At 42.7% G+C, this 23,964-nt stretch overlaps 1 protein-coding gene across 1 annotated transcript; it reads right to left on the bottom strand.

Annotated features, from left to right (window-relative positions):
- Positions 1–218: 218 nt before the first annotated feature.
- On the bottom strand, positions 219–23,497 carry GOT1 (glutamic-oxaloacetic transaminase 1). Its single transcript, XM_054581337.1, has 9 exons — positions 23,296–23,497; positions 15,312–15,493; positions 8,333–8,456; positions 7,733–7,845; positions 7,402–7,506; positions 5,452–5,602; positions 5,200–5,365; positions 4,094–4,236; positions 219–1,027 (listed from the first exon to the last, which is right to left on the bottom strand). The coding sequence occupies exons 1-9, from the start codon at positions 23,411–23,413 to the stop codon at positions 888–890; spliced, it is 1,242 nt and encodes a 413-aa protein (XP_054437312.1). The 5' UTR covers positions 23,414–23,497; the 3' UTR covers positions 219–887.
- Positions 23,498–23,964: the final 467 nt, after the last annotated feature.

The raw sequence follows: 23,964 nt of genomic DNA on the forward strand, positions 1-23,964 counted from the left end.
AGTCTAGGGCCTTAAAAATTACAGTAAGACAGCTGGCCTCTGAAGGACAAACCCAGAAAACTGGCAAAGAGCTGTGGAGCGGCGCGTTCACTAGAGGGAAGCCTGTTGCAAGAACATATGTTAGCTTTTTATTTAGCAACTAGTACATCGCTCTATAGCATTCATTTTAATTCATGGGTTATAACCCATTAGCGGGTCACGAAATCAAATTCCACAGGTTCTCAATCAGCACTTTTATTTCTTCAGTGAAATGGAACACAACAAAGTAGAATGGACTAGAAAAATAATCAGAATGCATTGCACATAGAAGGGCAAGTACCGTTTTGTGAAACTTTTCAGTTCAATGTGTGCATGTGTGTGATATAAATATATTTATTTCTTACCATGGCTGCCCTAGGGAACTAAAGCTTAGGGCTAGGGACACAATCATGCGGAAAGAGCAGGGAGACAGACACTCCGGGTAGAGATGACGAGTTTTAATGACAGACAACACCTACAATCACACGTGCTTCTTTAGACAATTTGAATTTTGGGACTAGACTTCGTAGAGAGTCAAGCAATACACAGAAGCACACAAGTGACGCAGGCAAGACTCCTGCTTCTAGCAAGGGGGCAATATATCTATGTCTCATGATCAAAGTACCGTTTTATTCTTAAATAGAAAGCATAATTTGCTCTGGCCTCCAAAAGGGCTCTAATCCCAGGCCTGCGTTACTTTCCAAGGGATGCTCTCTTCATGTGGGGCCAGTTTAAGCAGAGGCCACCTCTCCAGAGCGGGCTTTCAGTCCCACAAAAGTCTGATTTGTGATGTGTACAACTAGGTTTGGGCAGGCAGGGAACAGACATGACAGGACTGCTTTGGTGGTGCTGGTTTCACTGTTGCTTCTTCACTGGATTTTGGTGACTGCTTCATAGATGGAGGTGGCCACATAATCTATATTTTTGCTGGTTAAGCCACACATGTTGATCCGACCACTTGGCAGCAGGTAGATGTGCTTTTCATTGACCAGATATTCAACCTGCTTGGCTGTTGAAAACCAAAAGAGATATGTAATCATAGTAGGAATCCTTTAAGCCATGGAGGCTCAGCGATTCCATGACAATTAGTTTCCCTTCTTTCTCCGTAACACAGAGAAGCAAAACAAAAGGAATTATTTTGTCCAACTGGTATACAGGGAAATATGCTCAATCAGTTCTGAAAACTAGGCTTATTAGCTAACTTTCTAAGCCCCAAAAAGTTCAGTATCGCTCCTCCTCATGGGAATTTTAATCTGGGACTACCTCCCAACCAAACCTTGTACATCCCATCCATCAGGACACCCTATCAACTAAAACAACCCTCAGACTTAAGAGCATACCATGGATATGAAAAACTGGTTATGAAGTGCTTCCTTCTTCTCTTCCTTAACCTGTATTTGCTTATCCTTAGGCACCTAGCAGCAACCTCCCATTGACATTTCCTTCTCACAGTCCACTGTACAAGGTCTATACTTGAGAAGAGCTAGATAAAGGCTGTGTGCATGAACCAACGGGCCGAAAACTGCAGACACCTCTCAGACCTGGCACTTCTCAGCTCTCTCTTTCAAACATAAGCAGGAGCTCCTTCCCAAGTGTTTGCAGAACTTCTTGTGGATAAAGTAGGAAGGGATGCCTGTACTTCCTTTGTGTTACCATCTCTACAGCTCTTTTGCTTTATTGCAAAGCCACGAGAGAATTTCAGCTGATTTTTGTCTTATTTGTACCCATAAGACACCATCAATTTAAGGGAATGGGATAATAATCATGTCACGCACTGAATGTCTGTATCCCTCCAAAATTCATGTTGAAAGCCAAACCCCCAATGAGACAGGACTGGGAGGTGGGGCCTTAGGCAAGTAATTAGTTTTAGATGAGGTCATGAGGGTGGAGTCCCATGATGCAGTAGTGCCCTTCTAAGATGAGACAAAAGGCAGCATGCTCTCTCTTGCCATCATGTGAGAAGAAAGCGAGAGCACAGCCACCTGCAGGTTGGGAAGAGAATCCCCACTAGAACCAGACCAAGCTAGTACACTGTTCTCAGACTTCTCAGTTTCAGAACAGTGAGAAATAAATTTCTATTGTTTAAGTCACCCAGTCTACATTTTGTTACAGCAGCCCAAGCTAAGATGGTAATAAAATCGTAATAATCAGAGGAGCAAACACCGTGCCAGGCAGTATCCTAAGCACTTTATATGAACTCAGTTCATCTTCATTTTAACCTTCTCCTCCCCATTTTACAAATGTTGCAGAGGAGAGTCAAGTGACCTTCCCAAAGTCCCACAGCCAGCCAGTGCTGGATCGGGGATTTTAAGGCAGGCAATGTCGCCCCTGATTCTGAGTTCTTAGGCATCATACTTCGCTACCTCTGTATGGAAGCAGAAAATCTGGACCCTATGCACTGGGCTAACTGCGGGCCCCTCCAAACAAAGGGACCTTCAGAAGTAGCTGTCACAGCTTTAGCTGTGTGAATTAGGGTTATCCAAGAAAATAAAGACTAGCCTCACATAGCAATACAGCCATAGGCAAACCACTATTTGTAAATCCCATGCCCCAGTGGCAGATGTGGTTACAGGTCTCCCATTCTGATTTTTAAAATAAAAATGAAACTGCTCTACTTTTGCGGGGGAGGGGAACATCACAGTTGAGAAGTTAGTAAGAATTATAGACTCCTACCCTAGAAAGAGGCCAATACGCACACACACAATTTTTAAAATATCATTTCAGGGGCTCCACAGGCCTCCTAAAGCACACCCATGGACTACAGGTGGAACGCTCCTGTTCTGATGAATAAATGTAATAAAGGAAGTACTATAACATGAAAATTGTAGATGCTAGGTGATGGGTATATGGGGTTCTCTGCACAATTCCTCCAACTTTTCAGTATGTTTAAAATTTTTCCCAATCAAGCATTGGGAGGAGAAAAGAAAAACAAACACCTGTTTTTAAAAAGCATTAATGGTGCCAGGTACTAAAAACTGAACTTTTGGATTATAAGCACAGTCTAGTCTCACCATTCTTTAGTTCGTAATAAAACTAATTTCTTACTCTGGAGAGTGGGATGACATAGGAGGTATGTGAAGCTGACGTTTTATGGGGAAAGATCCCCATCCTGTGAGCTTTTAGAATATTACTATTCAACACCATTTCCATTACACTTAGTATTTTTAAAATTGTAGAAGGATTATTTTACTCATTCAGGTGAACTAATCCCCCATTCCAGAATCATGAGGACAACTATGGCTAAACGAGCTATCCCTTCACTTTCTTGGGTAGCCTCTCACCTTGCCCCAAAGTATTTCAAGAGGTCCTCAGCATACTATCTCCGCCATCTTTCTTGTTTTTATATTTTTTTCCTTTGGCTTTTTCTGAGCTCATTTCAAATGGGAATTCTGATGGCCCTGGTTTATAGTACCTTCCAGCACCTCTGATGTCCCACTTATTACCCAAGCTAGGCACACAGCACCATGCAACCCAAGCTTGGCCAGTAGGTGCTTGGGAATAGCTTATGAAATGAATGAGCCTTCTATCATTGGAAAGGACAGCCAACTGGAATAGGCCTTACTGACAGCGGACCAAGATCGCATGTGTCTGTCCACTGGACATTCAATTGTCGTTTAATTCCAACTACCAATCTAAGTTCTTATTTATGAAATGGAAAGATAACTTTGAAACTTCTTTTTGAGGGCAATGCCTGGAGACCAGCAAAGACCTGTTAAGAAACTAGGTCTCTGAATAATCATATATAACATTCATACTTTGGATTAAGGAGGAGCCCAAAGGTACCCGAGGATTTATGAGACCCTGTTACTTGCCAGCTGGCTGTGAGCTGCTTCTCTGTCCACAAAAATGAAGACATCCTAATTATGGGAGGCAGGACAGACCATAGCAATGCTCTCCTGCGACCCACGGAGTTCAGGAGATGGATGGGGCACACTGAGAAAACCTAACTTGTACTGGTCCAAAGCTTTGGTTGACCAGTTCGGCAACAGCTAATGCAGCTGAGCCCAAGGATGCTGACTGAGAGGAATGAGTGCTGTGTCTAACAGTGAGCATTCGCGGGCATGGGGCCACTTACGGTTCAACCCCGTGAAACTGAACATTCCAATTTGATCAGTGATGTGGTTCCAGGTGCCAGGGGTCTTGAGAGCTTCTAATCGTGCCCTGAGTTCAGATCTCATGGTTAGAATCCGGTCCGCCATTGTCTTCACATTACCTGTCCTGAGTAGACAGTAACATAAATACTAATACAGATAGGAGAGACTACACATGAAAACACATAGGTTTAAAAACCACAATTTAACTTATAAGCTGAAAATGGGATCATGAGCTGCCTGCTATGGTACGTGGATGCCTGGATGCATGGAAAAGCAGGCCAGAGAGAGAGAGAATTACCAGGCAGAAGAGACGACTATATTTACTGATGGAATTCTGGTCTTGGGCATACTAGCTGTTATACCTCCTATGCTTTAGACTTCACCGAGGTATTGATCTAGACAGAATGATGCCCGATTTTATCAGGCCTAATTAAGTAAAGATTTCGAATTCAGCTACTTTGTAAAAATTATTCTACTTCAAAATAAGACAAAATATATGTAAAGTTGTTAAGAATGAGGAACCCTCAGCCCTGGCTGGTGTGGCTCAGTGGATTGTGTGACAGTTTGTGAACCAAAGGGTCACCAGTTTGATTCCCAGTCAGGGCACATGCCTGGGTTGCAGGCCAGGTCCCCAGCTGGGGGCGCATGAGAGGCAAACATACACTGATGTTTCTCTCCCTCTTTCTCCCTCCCTTCCCCTCTCTCTAAAAATAAATACATAAAATCTTTTTTTTTAATCTAAAAAAAAAAAGAAGAAAAAGGAGCCCCTAGATTGTCGCACCAACTTGAGGCTGGATTTCCTGTTTCCCAACTTTAAGGGGATGAAGCCGGGTGGTGGGGGCATCGGGGAAACTCACATTCATCTAGTGTCTCTTCCTAGATTCTCGGTGCTTGTTAGACACACGTGTTGTATTACACACATGACAGTAGGTGGCAGCCCTATTTTATAGAAATATCTGAGACTTAAAAAGGCTAAAGTAATTTTGTTCTGCCTCTGCCAAAATAAAAGGAAAAGACAGTTGCCTGTGATGGGACAATTACTGTTCTACACCCCCACCCCCTGCCCATCAGGCTGTGAACCCCTTACCATTCCTTAAAGAGCTCAGGGTCAGAGAGGGTAGTGGCCACGATTCGCGCTCCCTGAGCAGGGGGGTTGGACCAGGTAATTCGCACAATCTTCTCCATCTGGGAAAGGACCCGCAGGATGCTATCAGACTCTTTTGCAACCACGGTCAGATTCCCCACACGCTCATCTAGAAACAGGGACAAGAATTAGCCTGGGTGGCCCTGATGAGGGCAGGGTGGGCTGGGTGGGTCTGTAACTCAGAAGAGCACTCACTGTACAGCCCGAAGTTCTTGGAGAAGGACTGGGCACAGAAGAGCTCGAATCCTTCAGACACAAAATAGCGAATGGCCCAGGCGTCTTTCCCTAGGTCTCCAGATGCAAAGCCCTGATAGGCTGAGTCAAAGAAGGGAAACAGAAACCGGCGCTGCAAGAAAGGAGAGTGAGTCAGGGCAGGAAATCCTTCTGGATCCAGCCTCAGACGCTGGCTTTCTTTCCCCAACGGGTGCCTGAAAGGAATTCCTAACACTGTCCATTTCACCTATTCCTCTTTTTTCTGCATCCAACCACCACTTTAAATCTGTTTCTCTGTTCAACTAAAGACCAGCCCCCAAATCTAACAATTTCAATAAACCTTGCATTTTTAAAGTATTAATATATCATTTTTGAGGCATGGAGGTAGTGTCTGTCCTGCGCTGGTCAATTCTTTCCCATGAATTCCTGGTGTGATAAACTTAGTCAAATGTCTGCTGGTATCCCCAGGGCCTCTTCACAACCTCAAGGCTATTCTACTGCACACCCAAGACCAAGAAGACTGCACGCTCTCTATTCTAATTACACCTGTCTTCTCAAACACCTCCCTCCACTTAACTTGCTCCTCCGACTGGGCTCACTCTCTTTGTGGACACCATCTTCCCTGCCCCCAACCATCGAAGCCAGAGGCCAGGGTGCATCCTCCACTCCTGCTTCTGCAGCTCATCCCTCACCTCCACTCATCCTCCAAGTCCTATCACTCCTGAGAGCTCTAGAATCCTTTCATGTCTGTCACTGCCCCCTACTTAGCTCAGGTCCCTATCAGCTCCTACCTGGGTTATAGTAATAGCCTCCTACCTGCTCCCCCAGTCTGTCTAATCTTGACTCCCTCCGACCCACCGCCTGCCATGCAGCCAAGGTAACTTGAAGACAATGCACATCCAATCACGTCACCCCATGACATCCAAGATTTTCAGTGGCTCCTCACTTCCCCCAGAATGAAGTCCAGTGTCTCAGCACAGGCTCTGGCCTCCATTTACGACTCCAGCTTCATGACTCATGCTTCCCCAACTCCCTAGGAATCTAGGCCAGGAATTACTTTCATTTCCTTAAACAAGCCATGAGCTCTGCACCCTGGGCTTTTGGCCATATTCTTCCCCTTGCAAGGAATATATTCCTGCTCCTCCAGCCCCAGTCTGTCCTCATCCTTCAAGTCGCAACATGAAAACCACTTCTTCCTGGAAGACTTCTGCCACTCCCACCCCTCCCGACACCCCCACCCCCTTCCCGAAGTCAGGGCTGTGTGCTTCCCTGAACGCAACCAACACATCTGTCTCCCAGTACTCGGCTGTCTCCGCAGACAGGCTGAGTATACGCTCTTTGAGGGCAGGGACCATCTCTGCTTTGTTCACCAGTGCATCCCCGTGCTGCTGGTCACATGCCTGTTTCTCAGCAAGTGTTCTTTAAGCACATTAATGAAGAACATATACTCTGTAAGCTAGAAACTACAGTCTAGAAAGTTATCCCAAAGAAATAATATAATGGAGTTGACATAATTGCTCGTAAGAGCGAGAAACCTAAGATCTTAATGTCCATCAACTGATTTAGTCAATTGCTAATGGGATATAACTGGGCACAGAAAACAATGCTACAAAACAGTTAATGACATATAAAGGAGCTCAAATAAAAGATAAAGTATATTATAAAGCAGTATAGACAAAATGATCCCATCTTTGTGAAATAGATATATTTATATGTATAACTACACTTTAAAAAAAAGACAAAACCAACTTACACTCTGCACCAAAATATTAACAGTGGTTTTCTTTGGGTAATAGGATTTACAGTTAATATTTATTTCCTTCTTCAGGCTCTTCTCCATTTACAAGTTCTTCAGTAAATAGGTATGGCTTTTGAATATATTAAATGTTAATACATGTATTTTTTTAAGAGATGCTTTGAAAAGGCAGTTACCTTCATGACAGTGGCAATCTTTTTCCACTGATCTGGAGTTGGGTCCGTCCCAGTTGGGTTGTGTGCACAGGCATGGAGGACAAAGATGGAAAACTCAGGAGCGTTCTGGGGAAAAGGAAGCTACGTCAGCTCTGACACTAGCAGGAACGTGGAGAAACAGAGTCAGTGGCACATTGGTCAAGGGTGACATATTCCATCCTTATGTGCCATTTCAGAAATCATTGTCTGGTTTGGGTAGGATCTCTCAGACTCTCTCACTAACTGACCCAGAAACTTTCCCCTGCTCCTCATGACACCATCAGGTTGTTTACTTTTTCATCTCATTACCCACCTCCAAATCATTCAGGAAACCCTGGAGGTCAAGCCCTCTCTTCGCTGCATCCCAATAGTGATAGGACCGGATGTCTTTAAATCCAGCAGCAGTAAACACAGCATTATGATTCTCTGCAAGCAAAGGGGTAAAACATTAAACACTTTTACAAACACAAGGGGACATAACTGAAAGGACATAAGTCAACCTTTAGGGCCCTGGGATGTCCACTGCATGACAGTGAGGTGAGGGGTTAAGATTTAGAAGAATGATTGTAACTAAAAACAAATTTAGCCAGTCTTATTCATACTAAACTTACATCCTAATATAGATACAGGAATTGCTTGTACCTACATTTTATGGCTCCTCTGGGAAGTTTCAACGTACATGAAAACACAAGTCTACCAAGAGTTCAGGGAAAAAGTATTCCAAAGTGAATGTGAGCATCAGCTTACTTATGTCCTGCCATAATCCCCTGCTCAAGCCGTTGCCAAATGTTAGGGGACCCAGGGCTAGGTTACATGTTCTAGATAAGTGGCGAGAGTCATGAGGATAATTGCCCCTGGCTTCTCTGTTTCTCCTCCCGATTTACCTCAAGTATGATACTCCTAAAGAACTCACCCCAGGTTGGTGAGGATACGTAGACAGGCGTGTCCTTGTTGTTTGTCCCGTTGTACCATCGTGCTAAGAACTCAGCTCCAATTCGAAGTGCACCCGTTCCCCCCAAAGACTGCACACCTCCTGCCTGAAACAAAACAAGCAGGGTCACTGGTTGGTAACAGAAAAATACAGTAATGAAGAGTACTTACTTTGCATCTGCTCTGTGCTAAGCCCTTTAAATGTACTATCTCATCAAACCTCACAACTACATGAAGAAGATGCTGTTATTTGCCCCTGTTTACAAAGGAGGAAACTGAGGCTGAGAGGTGAAGCACCTCACTCAAAGGTACCTGCTAACCGAGCAGCAGGGCTCTTCAACCCAGAGAGTATGAAGTCTGATTCTTAGCGGAGCTTCCTTTCTGTAGTATGACATCATCGACATCAACCTGTAATACTCCTTTCTCCTTCTCTAATGCAGGCTTATTAATCCTTAGAAATATGTCCTAACAAAACAAAGGTGACACGTGAAAACTCCTTTCTTCTCCTTGAGCTTCATTCCATCTTAAAATGGCCTCACATGGTCAATAATAAAAGTCCTAAATTTTACCATTTACAAAATATTTTCCCCTACATCCCTATTTGATCCTCATGCAGTCCCATAAAGTAAGTTCTACATCCACAATTTACATGAGGAAATCGATTCAGAATAGTGGTTTGCAAAGGCTACACAGCTGGTGAGCAGCAGAGCTGGACATCAGTCCAAGTCTTCTCCCTCTAGTCACATGCCATGCTTATGTAGTTCTGCCTATGTCTTTGATTTTGCCATTTCACAATTACAACCAGGTTTTAGCATAACTCTGTCAGTAGAGAAATGGCATAAATTACATGTTGCTTACTCTGTTTACAGGATTAAGGAGAAAAGAGAACACATGAGAACGTCTATCTCAATAAAGGGAAGAGGCACATACCAAGCTAATAACAGTGGCAGCCTCTGGGAGGGGCCCAAGCTAAAGAGAACAGTGGTCAAAGGGACTGTGGCCGAACCTGTAAATTGTCTTGTAAAAATAAGGAGAGTGTATTCCTGCTTTATGTGTAAAATTTTAAAGTAACTTTTAAAATATATTGTGATGTCTTGGATCTGCTGTAAAAGAGTTCAGCTTTGGCAGGGGGCGAGGAGGTACACAAGGCTCTGGCCAAATGCAGATCATTGTGGAAGCCAGATGATGGACACACGGAGGTTTGGTCATCACACTGTTTCATCTATTTTGTGTATATTTGAAATTTCCCACAATAAAAGGGTAAAAATAAAATCCTAGATAAAGAAGAAAAGCCTCCACAATCTTTTTTAAAAAACAAACATAACACAGATGCTTGAAGATGACAAAAACAAAAATAGAAGAAAGGGAGAGACTCAGCTCTTTCATTAATATTGATACTAACTTTCCAAATAAACATTAATGAACAGTATGAATTCAACAGTACATTTAAAACTACCCCTTTGATCAAGTGATAATCTTCCCACGAATGCATGATTATTAAGGTATACATTATAAAATTTGTGATGCTTCTAAATAGAGAAAATCTGAATGATCATCATAAACAGATGAGAAAAGCAACATAGCCATTTCTGATATAAATGCTCAGTAAGACAGAAAACAATCATACATCCTGAAAATAACTGGGAAAAACATTCATTCAGCCATGATGAATAAGTAAGCCTCATGATGAACAATGAGTCATTAGCCGAAATCCCCTTTAAGCCATAAACAAGGCAATGCTCCCTATCGCCACATCATTCCTCACTGTCCTATTTATATTCTGAGATATTCACATCTGTGAAAGAATACTGTCTGAAAGAAGAAACAGAAGCAAAGCTGAGGTTCTAGGAAATGCGAAACTGAGCACAGCTGTACACTGCAGGGAGAGGCAAGAGCAGCGGACTTGCGTGAGAATGCCGGTGCCCGTCAGCCCTGGCACAGTAGCTTCCCCGCTCTTCAGTGGCCCTGGCCAAGCACGGGGCCCTTCCCATTACATGAAAGGTTTTGCTTCCACCACTGTGATCTATCTGGATTCTTTCATGCAAATCTGTATCAAGGTGATGTAACCTACATGTGCATTTATTTTTCATGGATTTGTCACTAGCTAAATTGAATGTCAACTCTATTCACTATTTCACATTTCGAACATGTAAGCAACTCTGGAATGGTGACATTTCCTATAAAATGAGCAAGGTTTCCCTAAAACAAGGTTTTAAGTTATCATCAATATGTAACAGGTGCATGTGGCTATCAGAGAAAACATTCTCAGGGATGATTTTTGCCCCCTATGCTCAACTCTTAATTCTACTTTTCCTCTCCCAGTCCAGAAAGCACATTCATTAATCAAAAGAAGTCAGAAAGTCAGTAGATGATTGAAAATGTGTTTGAAGAGATAAACCCACTTCACTAACATGAACTGATCCTTGATATTCATGATGTTATAATACTTAACAAATCAAATTCTCAAGAAACTACCACTCTCTAAAATATATATATCGAACAATGAATGGCTTCAGTGATATACCAGTTGCTCTGCATTACATCTGCATTAACAGAAACAAACTTACAATGACTCAATAATGTAGCAATTTGGTCATTCTGTCAAGTGATTTTTGGCAAATTGCTCCAGAACCCAGAAAGCTCTGCATTTGGGATGAAGGAACATCATAATATCAAAGGAAATAAATACATATTTCTCAAGAAGCCAGACAACAAGACCTAAGTGGCTAAAAAGGGATCTCCAGAACAAGGGAAATCCAGTAAGCTTTGCTGTGAAACTACGTCAGCAGATCATCTGTACTCCTGACACAGTCACGCTATCTGAAGAAATCCCTGCTAGCCTCTAGAATATTTGTCTGGATCACAGACTGCTAATGTGAAAACTTCACTGTGAAGGGCAGGATGACTCAGTAGAAGCTGCTTGCAGTCAAGGTCATATCGCACTGCTCTGGATGCCCATAGCAATTCATACAGTATCTGGCATATCGTCCTAAATACACATGGACTCAACTAGACAGACAGAGGGACGACGATAAGAGGAGCGCCACAGCATAAATCTCACGCCTCCCAGTCGCAATGGTCAAAGCAAGAAACTGGAGTGTCATCACATGGCCCACACATCCCCCCACCTACAGTGGCTCAGTAATTTCAGAAGCTGAAACGCTACCATGCAAGAAATGAAAACTGGACATTTTGTTTGGATCCTCTAGTCTAAAGAGGAGAAAGCAGTAAGAGGTGGTAAGGATCTAGAAAATAGGCCTTCTCAAATGGTTGTCAGACCTGGTCATGTTAAACCTTGAGAAGAAAAACCTAAGGGAAGATGATTACTGTTTTCTGGTTCATTCATTCTTTCATTCATGCTTTATCTCCTCAAGTCTTCACCCAAACGTCATTTCTATTCTATCATCCTAGTTAAAACTGTAACCACCTATTACCATCCTAGTTAAAACTCTAACCACCCTCACTCCTACCCTCAGAGTCCAAATATGCCTTCCCCCGCTCTAGTTTTATAGCATTTATCGTCTTTTAATGTACTACATCATGTTCTTATTTATCATGTTTATAGTTGGTTTCTCGCCACAAAACTCTAAGCCAGCACAGGGCACTTGGGGCGTTTTGATCACCGCTGTGCTCCAGCATCTGGAACAGTGCCTACCCCTAGGGGTGAGCACCCATCTGTTGACTGAATAAATGAGTAAATTCAAACATCTGAGGATCTCTGAGGTACCGGCCAGGAGCTAAATGGTGAAGATCTGCAAGATAAATAGACAAGCCATCATCCCTGCCCTGGGGAAGTTATGGTCTGGTGGGAGAGAGACTTATAAAATTATAAAACTAATTATACTTATAAAATTAGTAAGCACAGTAATTACTGTCATTCCCAAGCTGTGAGCAAAGTCCTGTGATAACTCAGACTCCAACAACTAGCTCTGCCTGAAAGAGCTAAGGATTCAGCATGGAGGTAAGACTTGCTCAGGCCTTGAAGCACTTGAAGGTGGTGACTGGGGCTTTCAAGAGGTATGGGGGGCATTCACAGCAAAGAAACACCTGAGGCAAAGACTCTGAGAATGACAGGACTCTGCGGGGGAAAGGCAGAAGGGTGTGAATAACTGAAAAAACATGATGAATGAATAGCTATAAATATGCCCAGTTCAAAGTCTGGATTCTACCTTGTAGATAATGGAGGAGCTATTGTGCATGAGAAAGAAGGAGCAGGTGCCATGGTTAGCTTTTTTTTTTCTTTTTTCTTTTCTTTTTTTTTTTTTTGCTAAGGAAGACAATTCTAGCTGCACTATGCAGAATATACTGGAATAGAAAAGAGACTAAAGGCAGGAGGTTAGTAAAAGAATCCAAATGAGATGGTGGTGGGCTGAACTGATACAGGAGCCTGGGGGTGAAGACGTCCAGGGACAGAGGAAGGGCTCAGAGCTCACTATCAACTGGTACCTAGGGTGACATAGTACCATTCCTTCCCTACCAAAAACTTCAACTATTTACACGCAACTATTTAAATTTGTCCTATGATCAAAAACAACACAGGATGAACTGGACTAAGAGGGAGGGCTACATTCCACAAGCAACAGCCCTAAGTCTTATAGCATTAAGTGATCATAAATGGGGAGCATTAGACAGAGAACAAGAATCTGCCAACACAGTTAATAAGTGTATATGAATGCACAGTCTCCTGGCTGGTGTGGCTCAGTGGATTGAGTGCTGGCCTGCGAACCAAAAGGTCACTGGCTCAATTACCGGTCAGGGTACATGCCTGAGTTGTGGTCCAGATCCCCAGTAGGGGGCTCATGAGAGGCAACCACATTTTGGTATTTCTCTCCCTTTCTCCATCCCTCTCCCTCTCTCTAAAAATAAATAAAAATCTCAAATAAAAAAAAAGAAAGAAAAGAAAAAAGAATGCACAGTCTTAGAGGAAGAAGTTTCCCAACACAGAATCTCTATTTTCATTTGTCAACAGAATTCCAACTATCAACAGTATCTCAGAAAATAGCCCCAGTTGCCAAAGTTCCCCACTTTCAACTTCATCAGGACACTCCTCTCCCTCTGTGGAAACACTGGATTATCAGAGCAACTCCCCAGTGTCACCGACAATCTCTAAACTCTACCCCCTCCACCGTATTCCCCTTCAGTTCCTTGAGGCAAGTATCACAGCCTCTCACATCAATCCAGACAAAATGCTAATTAAGTTAATTACTTGCCTTATTACTGACCTGAGTTCCAAGAAATTCACTTGACCCTGCAGCCCTGTTTATCAGGGCATATGGGTAACAGCACGTGGGGATAAATCAGACAATGCCAAGACAAGGTGTCTTCCACGCATAAGGACTGCACTAGACAACAGCCCAAGGAAGCAATAAGGGCCGCTGGTTTAAATTGCTTAATACCTAACTATACTATTGCAAAAACCTGAGCTCTTCCCCTTCTTAATCATCCAGCCAAGTTTATTTTCTTCAAATACTTGCATTGAGTAACTCCTCTGCTCAAACCCTCAGGTGTCTTCCCCTGCCCTGGCTGCCAAAACCAGCCTGCCTGATCTATCCAACATACTCCCAGCTCTAATCAGAGAGGTCTCTTCACATCTAGGCCTGCTTACCACTAACCTCTGGCCCTGGACTCCCACTAATTCAGATAAATATTGAGTACTTTTCCTCTGCACCTTGTGGTTCTCAACCCTGCTATACTTTGAAATCACCTGGAAGGCTATTAAAAATTGCCCATGCCCTGGACAGTGTTGCTCAATTGGTTGGAGCACCTTCTCATGAACCAAAAGGTCCCCGGTTCAATTCCTAATTAAGGCACATGCCTAGGTTGCGGGTTCAGTTCCCAGTCTGGGTAGGTACAGGAAGCAACCAATGTTTTCTCTGGCATCAGTGTTCCTCTCCCCATCTCTCTCCCTCCCTTCCCCTCTAAAATCAATAGGCATGTCCTTGGGTGAGGATAAAAAATAAATAAAAATGCCAAAAGGAAGGGGACTGACAGGGAAAGGTAGTGAAAGGGTGTGATGGTGGATGCCTCAAAGGTTCTAATTTAACTTGTCTGGTACAAGGTCCAGCCATCAGCATGTTTTTTAAAATTCCCCAGGTGATACTCATGTACAGCCAGCACTGGAAACCGTTGTTCTGACCTCATTCCCCAAGGTTCAGCTGAAGTCTCATCGTTGGCCATTACCAGCCTCCCTCTTCTCTGAATCCCTACAACACTAAGAATCTCCACAATACCACTTCGTGCCACAGAGAGCCTCTCTTGCTGGCTGCTTCCAAATGTGTCTTCCATGTGTCTCCAGCTGTACACAGACTATATGCCAGGAAGCACTTGAATGAGAAGCTGAGATCAAGGCTAGAACAATGAAAGGTTATTAGAACTGACAGGAACTTCAGAGAGCATCTAAACTAGTGGTCCTTGAATTTTGGGGGGTCACAGACCCCTTTAGAAAATCTGATAAAGATTACAAATCTTCTCCCCAGAAAAATACACATACACACAGAATTCTGCATAAGATGTTAGGGGATTTGGAGGCCCCTTAAGTGATCCCCTATGCAAATGCTCCTTATGAGACCACGGACCACAAAGTAGTCCTTTGGTAACATGTAGATGAGAAATAGGGCCTGGAAGGGTAACTGATTTCCTCTGGTCAAAAAGAGTGACAGAGCTGAATCCAGACCCTGGTCTCTTGATCATTCCATCAAGTTCCTTTGTCTTGGCATTTCCTCTGACTGCTTCAAACCCAGCAGCTGAAATCTGATCATCAATTGGGCAAAAGTGAACAATCGAAGAAGTTGTGCTTTACACAAAAGCACTCTCAGGTTCCTGAGGTCACACCACTTAAACCCTTATTCATTGACAGTTCAATAGGCATAACACCTAATATTTTAAAACAACTTGAATATTCAACCTCTTTTTTACCTTCACAGTTCCTAAAGAGAAAATATACATCCTCATCCAAAACTTACCCGCTTCTCCCGGAGCGCTGGGCTGTCATCCCCAAGGGCAAGACGGGAAGCATGGGTCCGGAAGTCCACTAGGCCCAGGATCGGCAGGTACTCGTGGTTTAGGCTACTGTCGTTAGCTATCTTCTGCTCCACCTTCCTCACTACAGGCAAAACCCAGGGCTGGGAGTCATCTGTGCGATAAGCTGCAACAGGGGAAAGAGTTGTATAAAGGAATTGTCAGAGGCTTTGTCCAAGGGAGAGTTTGGAACTGTGAACAGAGAAAGTTCTACCACCATCCGATAAAAACTGAGCTGTGAGGGAAACTAAAGTTCAGTCGCTTACCGACTGCCCGCTGTGGGTGCTGGCAGTCAGTGAATGACTGAACTTCACCGGACTAGGTGCTGGGCAAGCAGAAGGACAAACATGGTTCCCATCCTTATGGAACTTATAGCTCTAAAATATATAACCACCAAAAAATAGAATGCTTCATAAAACTGGGACATAAGTCTGATCAAGTGAGAGAGTGCATGTGAAAGCCCTCGGTGAACTAAAACGATACAACACACAAATGCTATGTCAGTATCACTAGTACACTGAGGTCTCTATGGCCATTGGCTCAGCATCTGCTTCCTTCTGCATCTTCCCCAGGGATTTCCAGAAAACGGCTACACTACTTCAGGTGAATGCTGCACCTTCAAACATAAACAAGGATAAGGCAGGGGTAGGGGGTGGAAGGAGGCCCGCCCCCTCCTCTTGTCCTATGAGAGCAGAAATGGGACAAGTGACAAGCAAACACTTTGTGACTAAAGATCCCAACAACTGGTTACACAATCACCCAACAACCCCCTGAAACATATCGGTGTCCTCTGTGTTCTGACATCATTCAGTGTTTACCATCTTAACAGTTCTGCCCACTGCATGTGCTTCACACTTTTATTGATCTAAATGCATCTATTTCATAACATTTAATCTTGCTTACAAGCACATTTCTAAGCACTTCTACACCAACACTATTTTTTGTCCACTTTGAGTTATCCAGTCACCATTCTTCTTTCCCTATACTACCCTATGATTATTTTGGGATTACTGCTTTAGAGGGCAGCTGCTCAGGCTTGCACCCAAGCCAGCGATCCCTCTGAACAGAATCCCTGATGGGCCATCTGCCTGTCTGCTTGAATGTTTAAGGTATCGAACAAGCCTATACTTTTGCAAGTGACTTTGAAACTGGAAATCTTAGAGTAGTACTGATTAAGTTTTAGCTGGTTGATTTCTGTCCAATATTAATCCCTAACTTTTTTTTTTAAATCACTTTGTAGAGTGGTTGATACTGTTTACTGAAAAAGACATGTTGATTATAGAAAATTTAGAAAAGCCCAAAGATGGCAAACATTATGATTAACATGTAATCCCAGCATTTAGAGATAAGGAGTATGAAAATTTTGGTGTACAACCCTCTAAGCTATATTTCACATGAGTATATTCTTTTATAAAATATGGATCAGACTGTACACAGAATTTTCACATGCTTTTTTTCACTTATTAAATATATGAGTATCTTTCATCGCCGCTAACTATTCTTCTAATAGGTGGTATATTCGCATGTCCTCACCCCATCTTTATCATCCAGCTACCTAGTTCTAAACACCGTCCTCCATAAATAACAGCTGTTCCTAATTTCTTTTTGTAGCCTTCCAAAAGTTCCCTATGCACACACAAGCCAATACAGCTATTCCCCCCATCTTTTTACGCAAAAGGTGAGATAGCTTACTATACACTGTTTCATACCTTGCTTTTCCCACTTGAAGATCTTTTTCTATCTGTGCATAAAATGCCTTTGTTCTTTTTTACAGCTACAAAACTGTTGAATGCACCATAATTTGTTTTGCCAGTCTCTTGTTGATGAACATTTGAGTTGTTTCCAATCTTTGGCTATCATAAAATTTCAGTGAACAACCTTGTACACACGTCATCTTGCTTGTGTGCAAATATATCTGTTAGATGCAGGGTTGAAAATGGAAGAGTGAGCTGAGAAGTATGTGTATTTGTGGTTTTTGACAGAAATCCAAACTGGCCTCCATCAAGTTTTTATCAGTTTACAATCCTACCAGCAATGTATAAGACTGTCTGCTTCCCCACAGTATCACCCACTGAGTGATTTTTTTGCCAATATGAAGGTGCAAATAGAATCTCAGGGTAATTTTAATTTGCATTTCTCTTATTATAAATGCAACTGGGCATTTTCTTACATATATGAGCCATTTACAACACAATTTTAGTGGCTAAACAATACTGCTTTCTGTGTATAGTTTATTAATTATTTGTGTTGCTTTAGATTATTTGCTATTATACACATTGTGGTGAATATTTTTACTTCTTTACACATATTCATGAATGTTTCTTTAGAAAAAGTTTCTAGATGTAAAATTACTCGGTCATATGTTATATAACTAATAAGACTTTTATTAAGATCGTTTTGGTGTTACATCTGTTTTCTATCAACTAACTTTACCCTACAGGAATGTGTCATCTGCAAATGTGATAAGTATATCAAGCCAATAATAAAAATGTGGACATTGCTCCAAACTGACATACCCATTGATCAATCAACAGTCTCTGGGTAGATGGATCTAACTCCAGTGTTGTCATACCACTTACATTATACCCCTGGCTCACGAAACTAATTCCCTCTCAACAAGTTCAAAAAGCCTACTTTATCAGGTGGGATCTGGTCTGGCTTTTTAAAGAGATATAAAAATAACTATGTACTTCCAAGTAAGAGTTGTACCTTTTGCAATTGTTTTTAGAGGTGACATCTCATTATTTTGAGTATCTTAAATGGTGCCAAATCTTCATTTCGCTGGATGTAAATTTAATTTTTGGAAACGGTACTTCTATCGTGTCTAGCAAAGCAAGTGGGTGAATAAACTGAATAATATTAATGAAGAATTATAAAGAAATGATCTGTGTGCATCTAGGCCACCGCAAGACAGTTTTCAAAAACCTTTGAGCAATAGCAGTATATATGGACTACACTATACAGAGAGAATACTATTTAGATATATAAGAGTTTTGGAATTAAAAGAAAAAAATAGTTCTATTATGCCTTACTTCTATGTTTGGAGGTTATATATGTAATTATGCTACATATGTGATATTTATGATAAAGTCATTTGTAAATCATATATCCTAAATAAATAAAATACGAAAGATAAAGAAAAAGCCATAGTATTGCTCTTACCAGTACTGTACACTCTGTGCAACTCTAAGAAATACTGTAATACATCTTGTGTCAAGGAGGCAGCATGTCTATGTTGTGACAAAAGATAAATTAGCCAATTTATAGCTCCCCTTCCTTCTTTACTGCCCAGTTTCCGCAGGTTCACTTCCAGATGTATTCCCAATGCCTCGCCTAGCTGTCCTAATGAGGCAGAACTGCAGATTCCTCTTGGGTGACGGGAGTAACAAGGTTAAGCATTATCAACAACACTATTCCTGTTCTCCAGGGAATTTTATTTCTGTTTCTAGACCCATGAGCCTCTCATTCATTTCACAAGGACTTATTACTAAATCTACCATTCACCAGGCACTGGCTAGAAATCACAAAAGAGAGATGGATAAGAAAAAATAAGACAATGCCCTCCAGGAAACACAGAACATAGAGCTTTTCATTCTTCTGTGAGGGATCAGGAAAGATTTTCAATTTTACAGATGATGAAGTGTGAAATGATTTAAGAGAAGCTAGGAAAGAAAGGGCATTTTCGTCAGAGGGAACACCTGTGCAAGGTCCTGAAAGTTTGCAGAGATGAGGTGTTGGAGGGTCTGCATTTTCATGGCTGGCACGTAGGATCCATGGAGAAATAGCAAAGAGTAGCTCCAAGAGTCTTGGAATCTCTTCTAGAAGGAGCTTCATTTCACTGGGCAAACCACTGAAAGCACTGAAGCAAAGGAGTGGCAAGGACAGCTGCACATTTTAAGAAGATCATCTGAGTGATACGATAGAAAATAAACTGGAGAGGAGGACAGAGGTAGACAGTTAAGTCAGGAGGTTGCTGCAATAATCCCAAAGGAAAACAATGAGGTCTTTAACTAAGGCAGTGGCAGCAGGGATAAAGGAGAGAGAATTTAAAAAAAAAAAAAAAAGACTTATGATGTAGAAAAGACAAAAGCTAGTGACCAAGTAAACAGACATGGGAGCCAGGAAAGGGTGCCTGATGACTGAAAGTCTCTCTCTCTCTAGTTTGGATAATGACTGGTGATGGGGGGGTGGGGGTCAACCAAAACAGAGAACGTAAGGGGAAGAAAAAAGAAAAGGTTGGGGTGAAGGTGAAAATGATTAGTTGTGTTTTAAAACGTGCTGAATTTTGAGGTGGTTGTAGGATCGGTTCAGCAAACTATAGGAAGTATGGGTCTGCTGTTCAGGGAAGAAGCCCGGGATGGAAAGAAAGATTTTATAACTATAGACATTGACAGTAGCCAAAGCCACAATATAACAAGGACTTACTGAATACTTAGTACAATACATACAAGGCACTGTGCTAAATACTTTACATTTTTTTTTACTCTCAATTCTCATACCATCTCACAAAATAGATACTGTGTTCCCTATTTTGGGGATCTAGAAACTGAGACCAGAAAACTTAAATAATTTGCCCAAGATCATAAGGACTGTAAGAGCTAGGCTGTCAAACTATTAAGTCATGGATCTATGTGGGTTTTTTCTTTTTTTAAGAGCACAAGATGTCTAGAAAAAGCCCAAAGCAAGCAGGTCCCAGAGGACTGTGTGAGCGACCTTTTTATCAGCATGCTCCCACCTCTTAGCACCACCACCCTTCTCCCTGGGTATAAGCCCTTTTAAAAAGTCACCCAGGTTTCAGGTGAGTCCGGCAGTCTTGCTTTCCAGAAGAAAAGGAACATGATAGAGATTTAAATGATGAAACCATCACCCTCTCCTCCTCCTAAGATTTCCATTTCCCTCACCCATCCCCACCCTAAAGCCCGTACAGGTATGCCTCTAATGCCCTTCTCCACCTGGGGTCCTAGGGGGAGGTCCAGGGGTACTCAAACACCCAATAGAGCACATCTCTCTGTTTTATCTGAAGATGCCAGAACCCAGATTAAAAACAACAAATATTAAAGTTAAACACAGTTTGGAACAAGAGAAAACTGTTTACATAATAAACAAACTGAGTCTATGAAGAATGTCTTGTTTCAGGCTGCCTGAGGCTGGACCCATGTCTCCCTGGCCTTTAAATTTGTGAACCTTTGAGAAGCACTAGTAACAGTCAACTCTAGAGAGCATCAGACCTAACAGTGGGAAGTATCATGCTCTGCTCTAACTATAAGTTATGCAAATAGTCACAGCAAGAAGAAACTGAGGAAAAATCTGCAAGTAGCAACTAGCGAATGATATTACAGTTGCAATTTATTCTAAAAATGCCTGACATCACTAGAACTTGAGTTGGATAACCTCTATTGGGCTTTATCTTAACTTGGAGGGAAAAAGAGTATCTTCCCCAAAGGCTGTGATTAATTATATTTCCTTCACAAAGGATATACTATGAGGTGTGTATGGAGCAAGGACATACAAAAGCTGGAAAGAGACCTCTTATTCTACTCTACTCTCTTTAGACTCTTACTCAAGCACCTGCCATCCACAAAAAAGACAGGTCACAGTGATCATCAAAAGTAATGTTCATATAACACCTTTCATTTACATATCACATTTCACAAATAATTATTCATTTAATCCTCAGTCAACCGAAGATGCCAGTCAGATTAACATTATTATCCTACCCTACAGTCAGGTAATGTGCTAGTGAATCCTCGAGTAGCATTTTAGAGAAAGGTTATACCCACCCCGGCTCCTCATTTAATCAACTGAATCTGTTAGATAACCCACCCAAGGTCACAGCACTGAACCTGTGTCTAGGTCTCCTGGTTCTTCCCACTTCAGAGCACTGACGACCTCTGGAGCACCTCAAAGTACCCAAAACAGAGGAGGCGGCAGAGACCCATGAGCGTGAGAGACCTGGCCTGGAATCCCAGCTCCACACCACCCTTGGCCTTATAACCTGAGGCAAACTGCTTCATCAGTCTTGGCTTTAGCTTCCTTACGTCTAAAACAGCTATAGTTAACAATCCTACAGTCATTGTAAGCATTAAATGAGATTAAATGCATAGATCATTTGCTCATGGTAAGGAGGTGGAGTTCCTGGAAAACATGACAAAGGATGACTGTCACAGTTGAAGTGAACTTCTGAGATGCAGAGTACGTGTCTGAGTTAATTACTTCTGGCATGAGCACTTCGTTTCTGAACCAATGTCAGAAACTTTTTCACTTTGCAGCTCTTGAGCTGAAAATTTTAGTCAACATCTTTTATGTGACCCACCCCAAAAAATGTCAAAACAATAATAGTAATAACTAATTCTTACACAACGCCTACTTAGGTGCCAGAAACTGTTCTGAGCACTTTAAATGCAATGAATCCTCATAAAAACTCTGTAAGATGGTTCAGAAGCAACTGAGTCAATGATATCTGAGGTTTTAAAAAGATATACTTAGATCAACATCAATATTAGCTCTTCACTATATATCTGGCCCTAAGGAAACACTTGGAAGTTTTGGATTGGATTTAAACAGGAATTTGAATGGTACTCACTCCAAATCAATTCAAAGTAATCTTTCAATATTTCTCCCACTCTGCAGCTTGCTAAAAATATCACTTTCCCTCTGTGGGTGAATCCATGTAGTATTGACTTTAAAATGCTTTATTATAGAAAATTTCAAACATATACAAGATTGCAAGAATAATATAAAGGATAGCCATTATATGTACCTATTTCCCAGCTTCAACAAATTACCAGCTTCAGAAAAAACATCATTTTTAATGGCTTTTTTCTCATTCCTCCCCTATAATCTTTGGTGGACTTTTTAACGGGTCCGATGTATAGACACAAACAGTCACGGTGGGAAGCCTGATTCTGAACCTCCTCCCTTCTTGTCACCCTCTGCTACAAATCAGTTCAACTTTCTCCTTTCAAAATTGTTAGTCCTTTTACTCTAAGTCTGTTCTCTAATATAGCACATCACCCTACTCATGTTCTTCTTCCTGGTTGGTCTCTGTATGTGGTCAAGAAAGTGTCTGTGGAGTTTCAAACATCCAAATGATGGTGATAGAAATAAGAAATTAACCAGAGAAAATTAGAGTTAAAGGAATTTCACACGCACTTCAGTCCAAATCTCTTTCTTGGCAGAAGAGGAAAGCAGGTCCAAGCACTGAACTGTCCAAGGTCCAAGCAATACAAGAAAGAAAGAAAGACAAGGATGTGTGAAAAATGAGCTTCTAAAGTCCACAGGCTTTCCGCTCTTTTCCGCCATCTCTAATTCCTTCCACATTTCAGAGCCAGAACATTTTCCCCAGGTTCCCCCAGGAAGGATTAACCTGTCACAGAAGTGAATTCGATCTCTATTATCTCACTTCACATCTACTGATTTTAAACTGCTTGAGGCCAAAACCAAGCCTCAGTCTTCCCCCTTCTGCCCCAAGCCTTGGTGAAGTACCTGATTGATATTTAGTAGTCATTCAAATACTTACCGACTCAGAAAAGAGCTCCCTAGAGCTCCCTAGTCTTTTATCCACTTCCCATCGACCCCGACTCCAAGCCTATTAAGTCTTCCTATCTTCCTCCCTCTCCTTACAATCTCAAGCCGCCCCAATTCTTACTAAGCTAAAGGATGTACAATAAAGAACACAGAATGGGGGGGCTGGAAGAACTGAGTTTGTGTCCTGGCTGCCACACCTGTTCTGTGTGACCTTGGATACACCTCCCTTTTCCAGGGACTCATATACCCTGTAAAATGGGCAGGTTGAACTAAGCCTCGAAGATCTCGCCCCCTCTCCGGGCCACCCCAGCGCCAAGCTGGGCCTCGGCCTCTCCCACAGTCCCCACGGGCCCGACTTCGCTCCGCTCCCCAGGCTGCTCACACTCGGCACTGCATCTTTACCTCCCACTCCCAGGTTGACCTTGCGAGGGTCCGGATCCTCTCGGAAGTCGGCAGTGAGCTTAAAGACAAGGACAGGCTGAGCCTGAGGAACCTCTGCAAACACTGACGGAGGCGCCATGGCGAGACAGCTGGAGTCGGCCAGGAGCTCCCACCTCGAGCTTTACGCCGTTCGATTCAGTCTAGCGGCGCCGGCTGGAGGAGACTCTCACCTTCAACTACCCGGCGGGGCGGGCCCGCGGCGTCCAATTGTCAAGCCGCGTCCGGAGCTTGGCAACGCGGTTAACCTCTTGCGAGCTCCTGACGCAAAAGGAACACGAGGAGGAGATGTTATTAGCCAATCCAAAAAGGAATGATACAACCAATGCAATGTACTCTGGCTGAGATGAGGGCGGGGGCTATGGCTGATTGGCAGAGCGTGCTCCTATAGCTGAGGCCATTGTTCCTCGGGACTGAGGGGAGGAGCCGAGCGGCGAGCTTGTCCCGGCAGCTGCTTCATCGACCTTTTAGAGCTACCAGGCTAAGGAGAGGTGGCAGGAGGGAGTTATCGGGGATCGGCCTTTCGGTACCCGTAGAGCAGGTGTTCTCGCTGCCAGGCCCGGCAGTGCACACGTTCCTGACCCTGCCTGGCCCGGCCTGGGCTGGCAGCCAAGTCCCCGGGTCTGCGCTCGG

Source organism: Pteronotus mesoamericanus, unplaced genomic scaffold, assembly GCF_021234165.1.
Source record: "Pteronotus mesoamericanus isolate MK-2021 breed Mesoamerican mustached bat unplaced genomic scaffold, CSHL_Meso_final contig_657, whole genome shotgun sequence".
Lineage (NCBI taxonomy): Eukaryota > Metazoa > Chordata > Mammalia > Chiroptera > Mormoopidae > Pteronotus > Pteronotus mesoamericanus.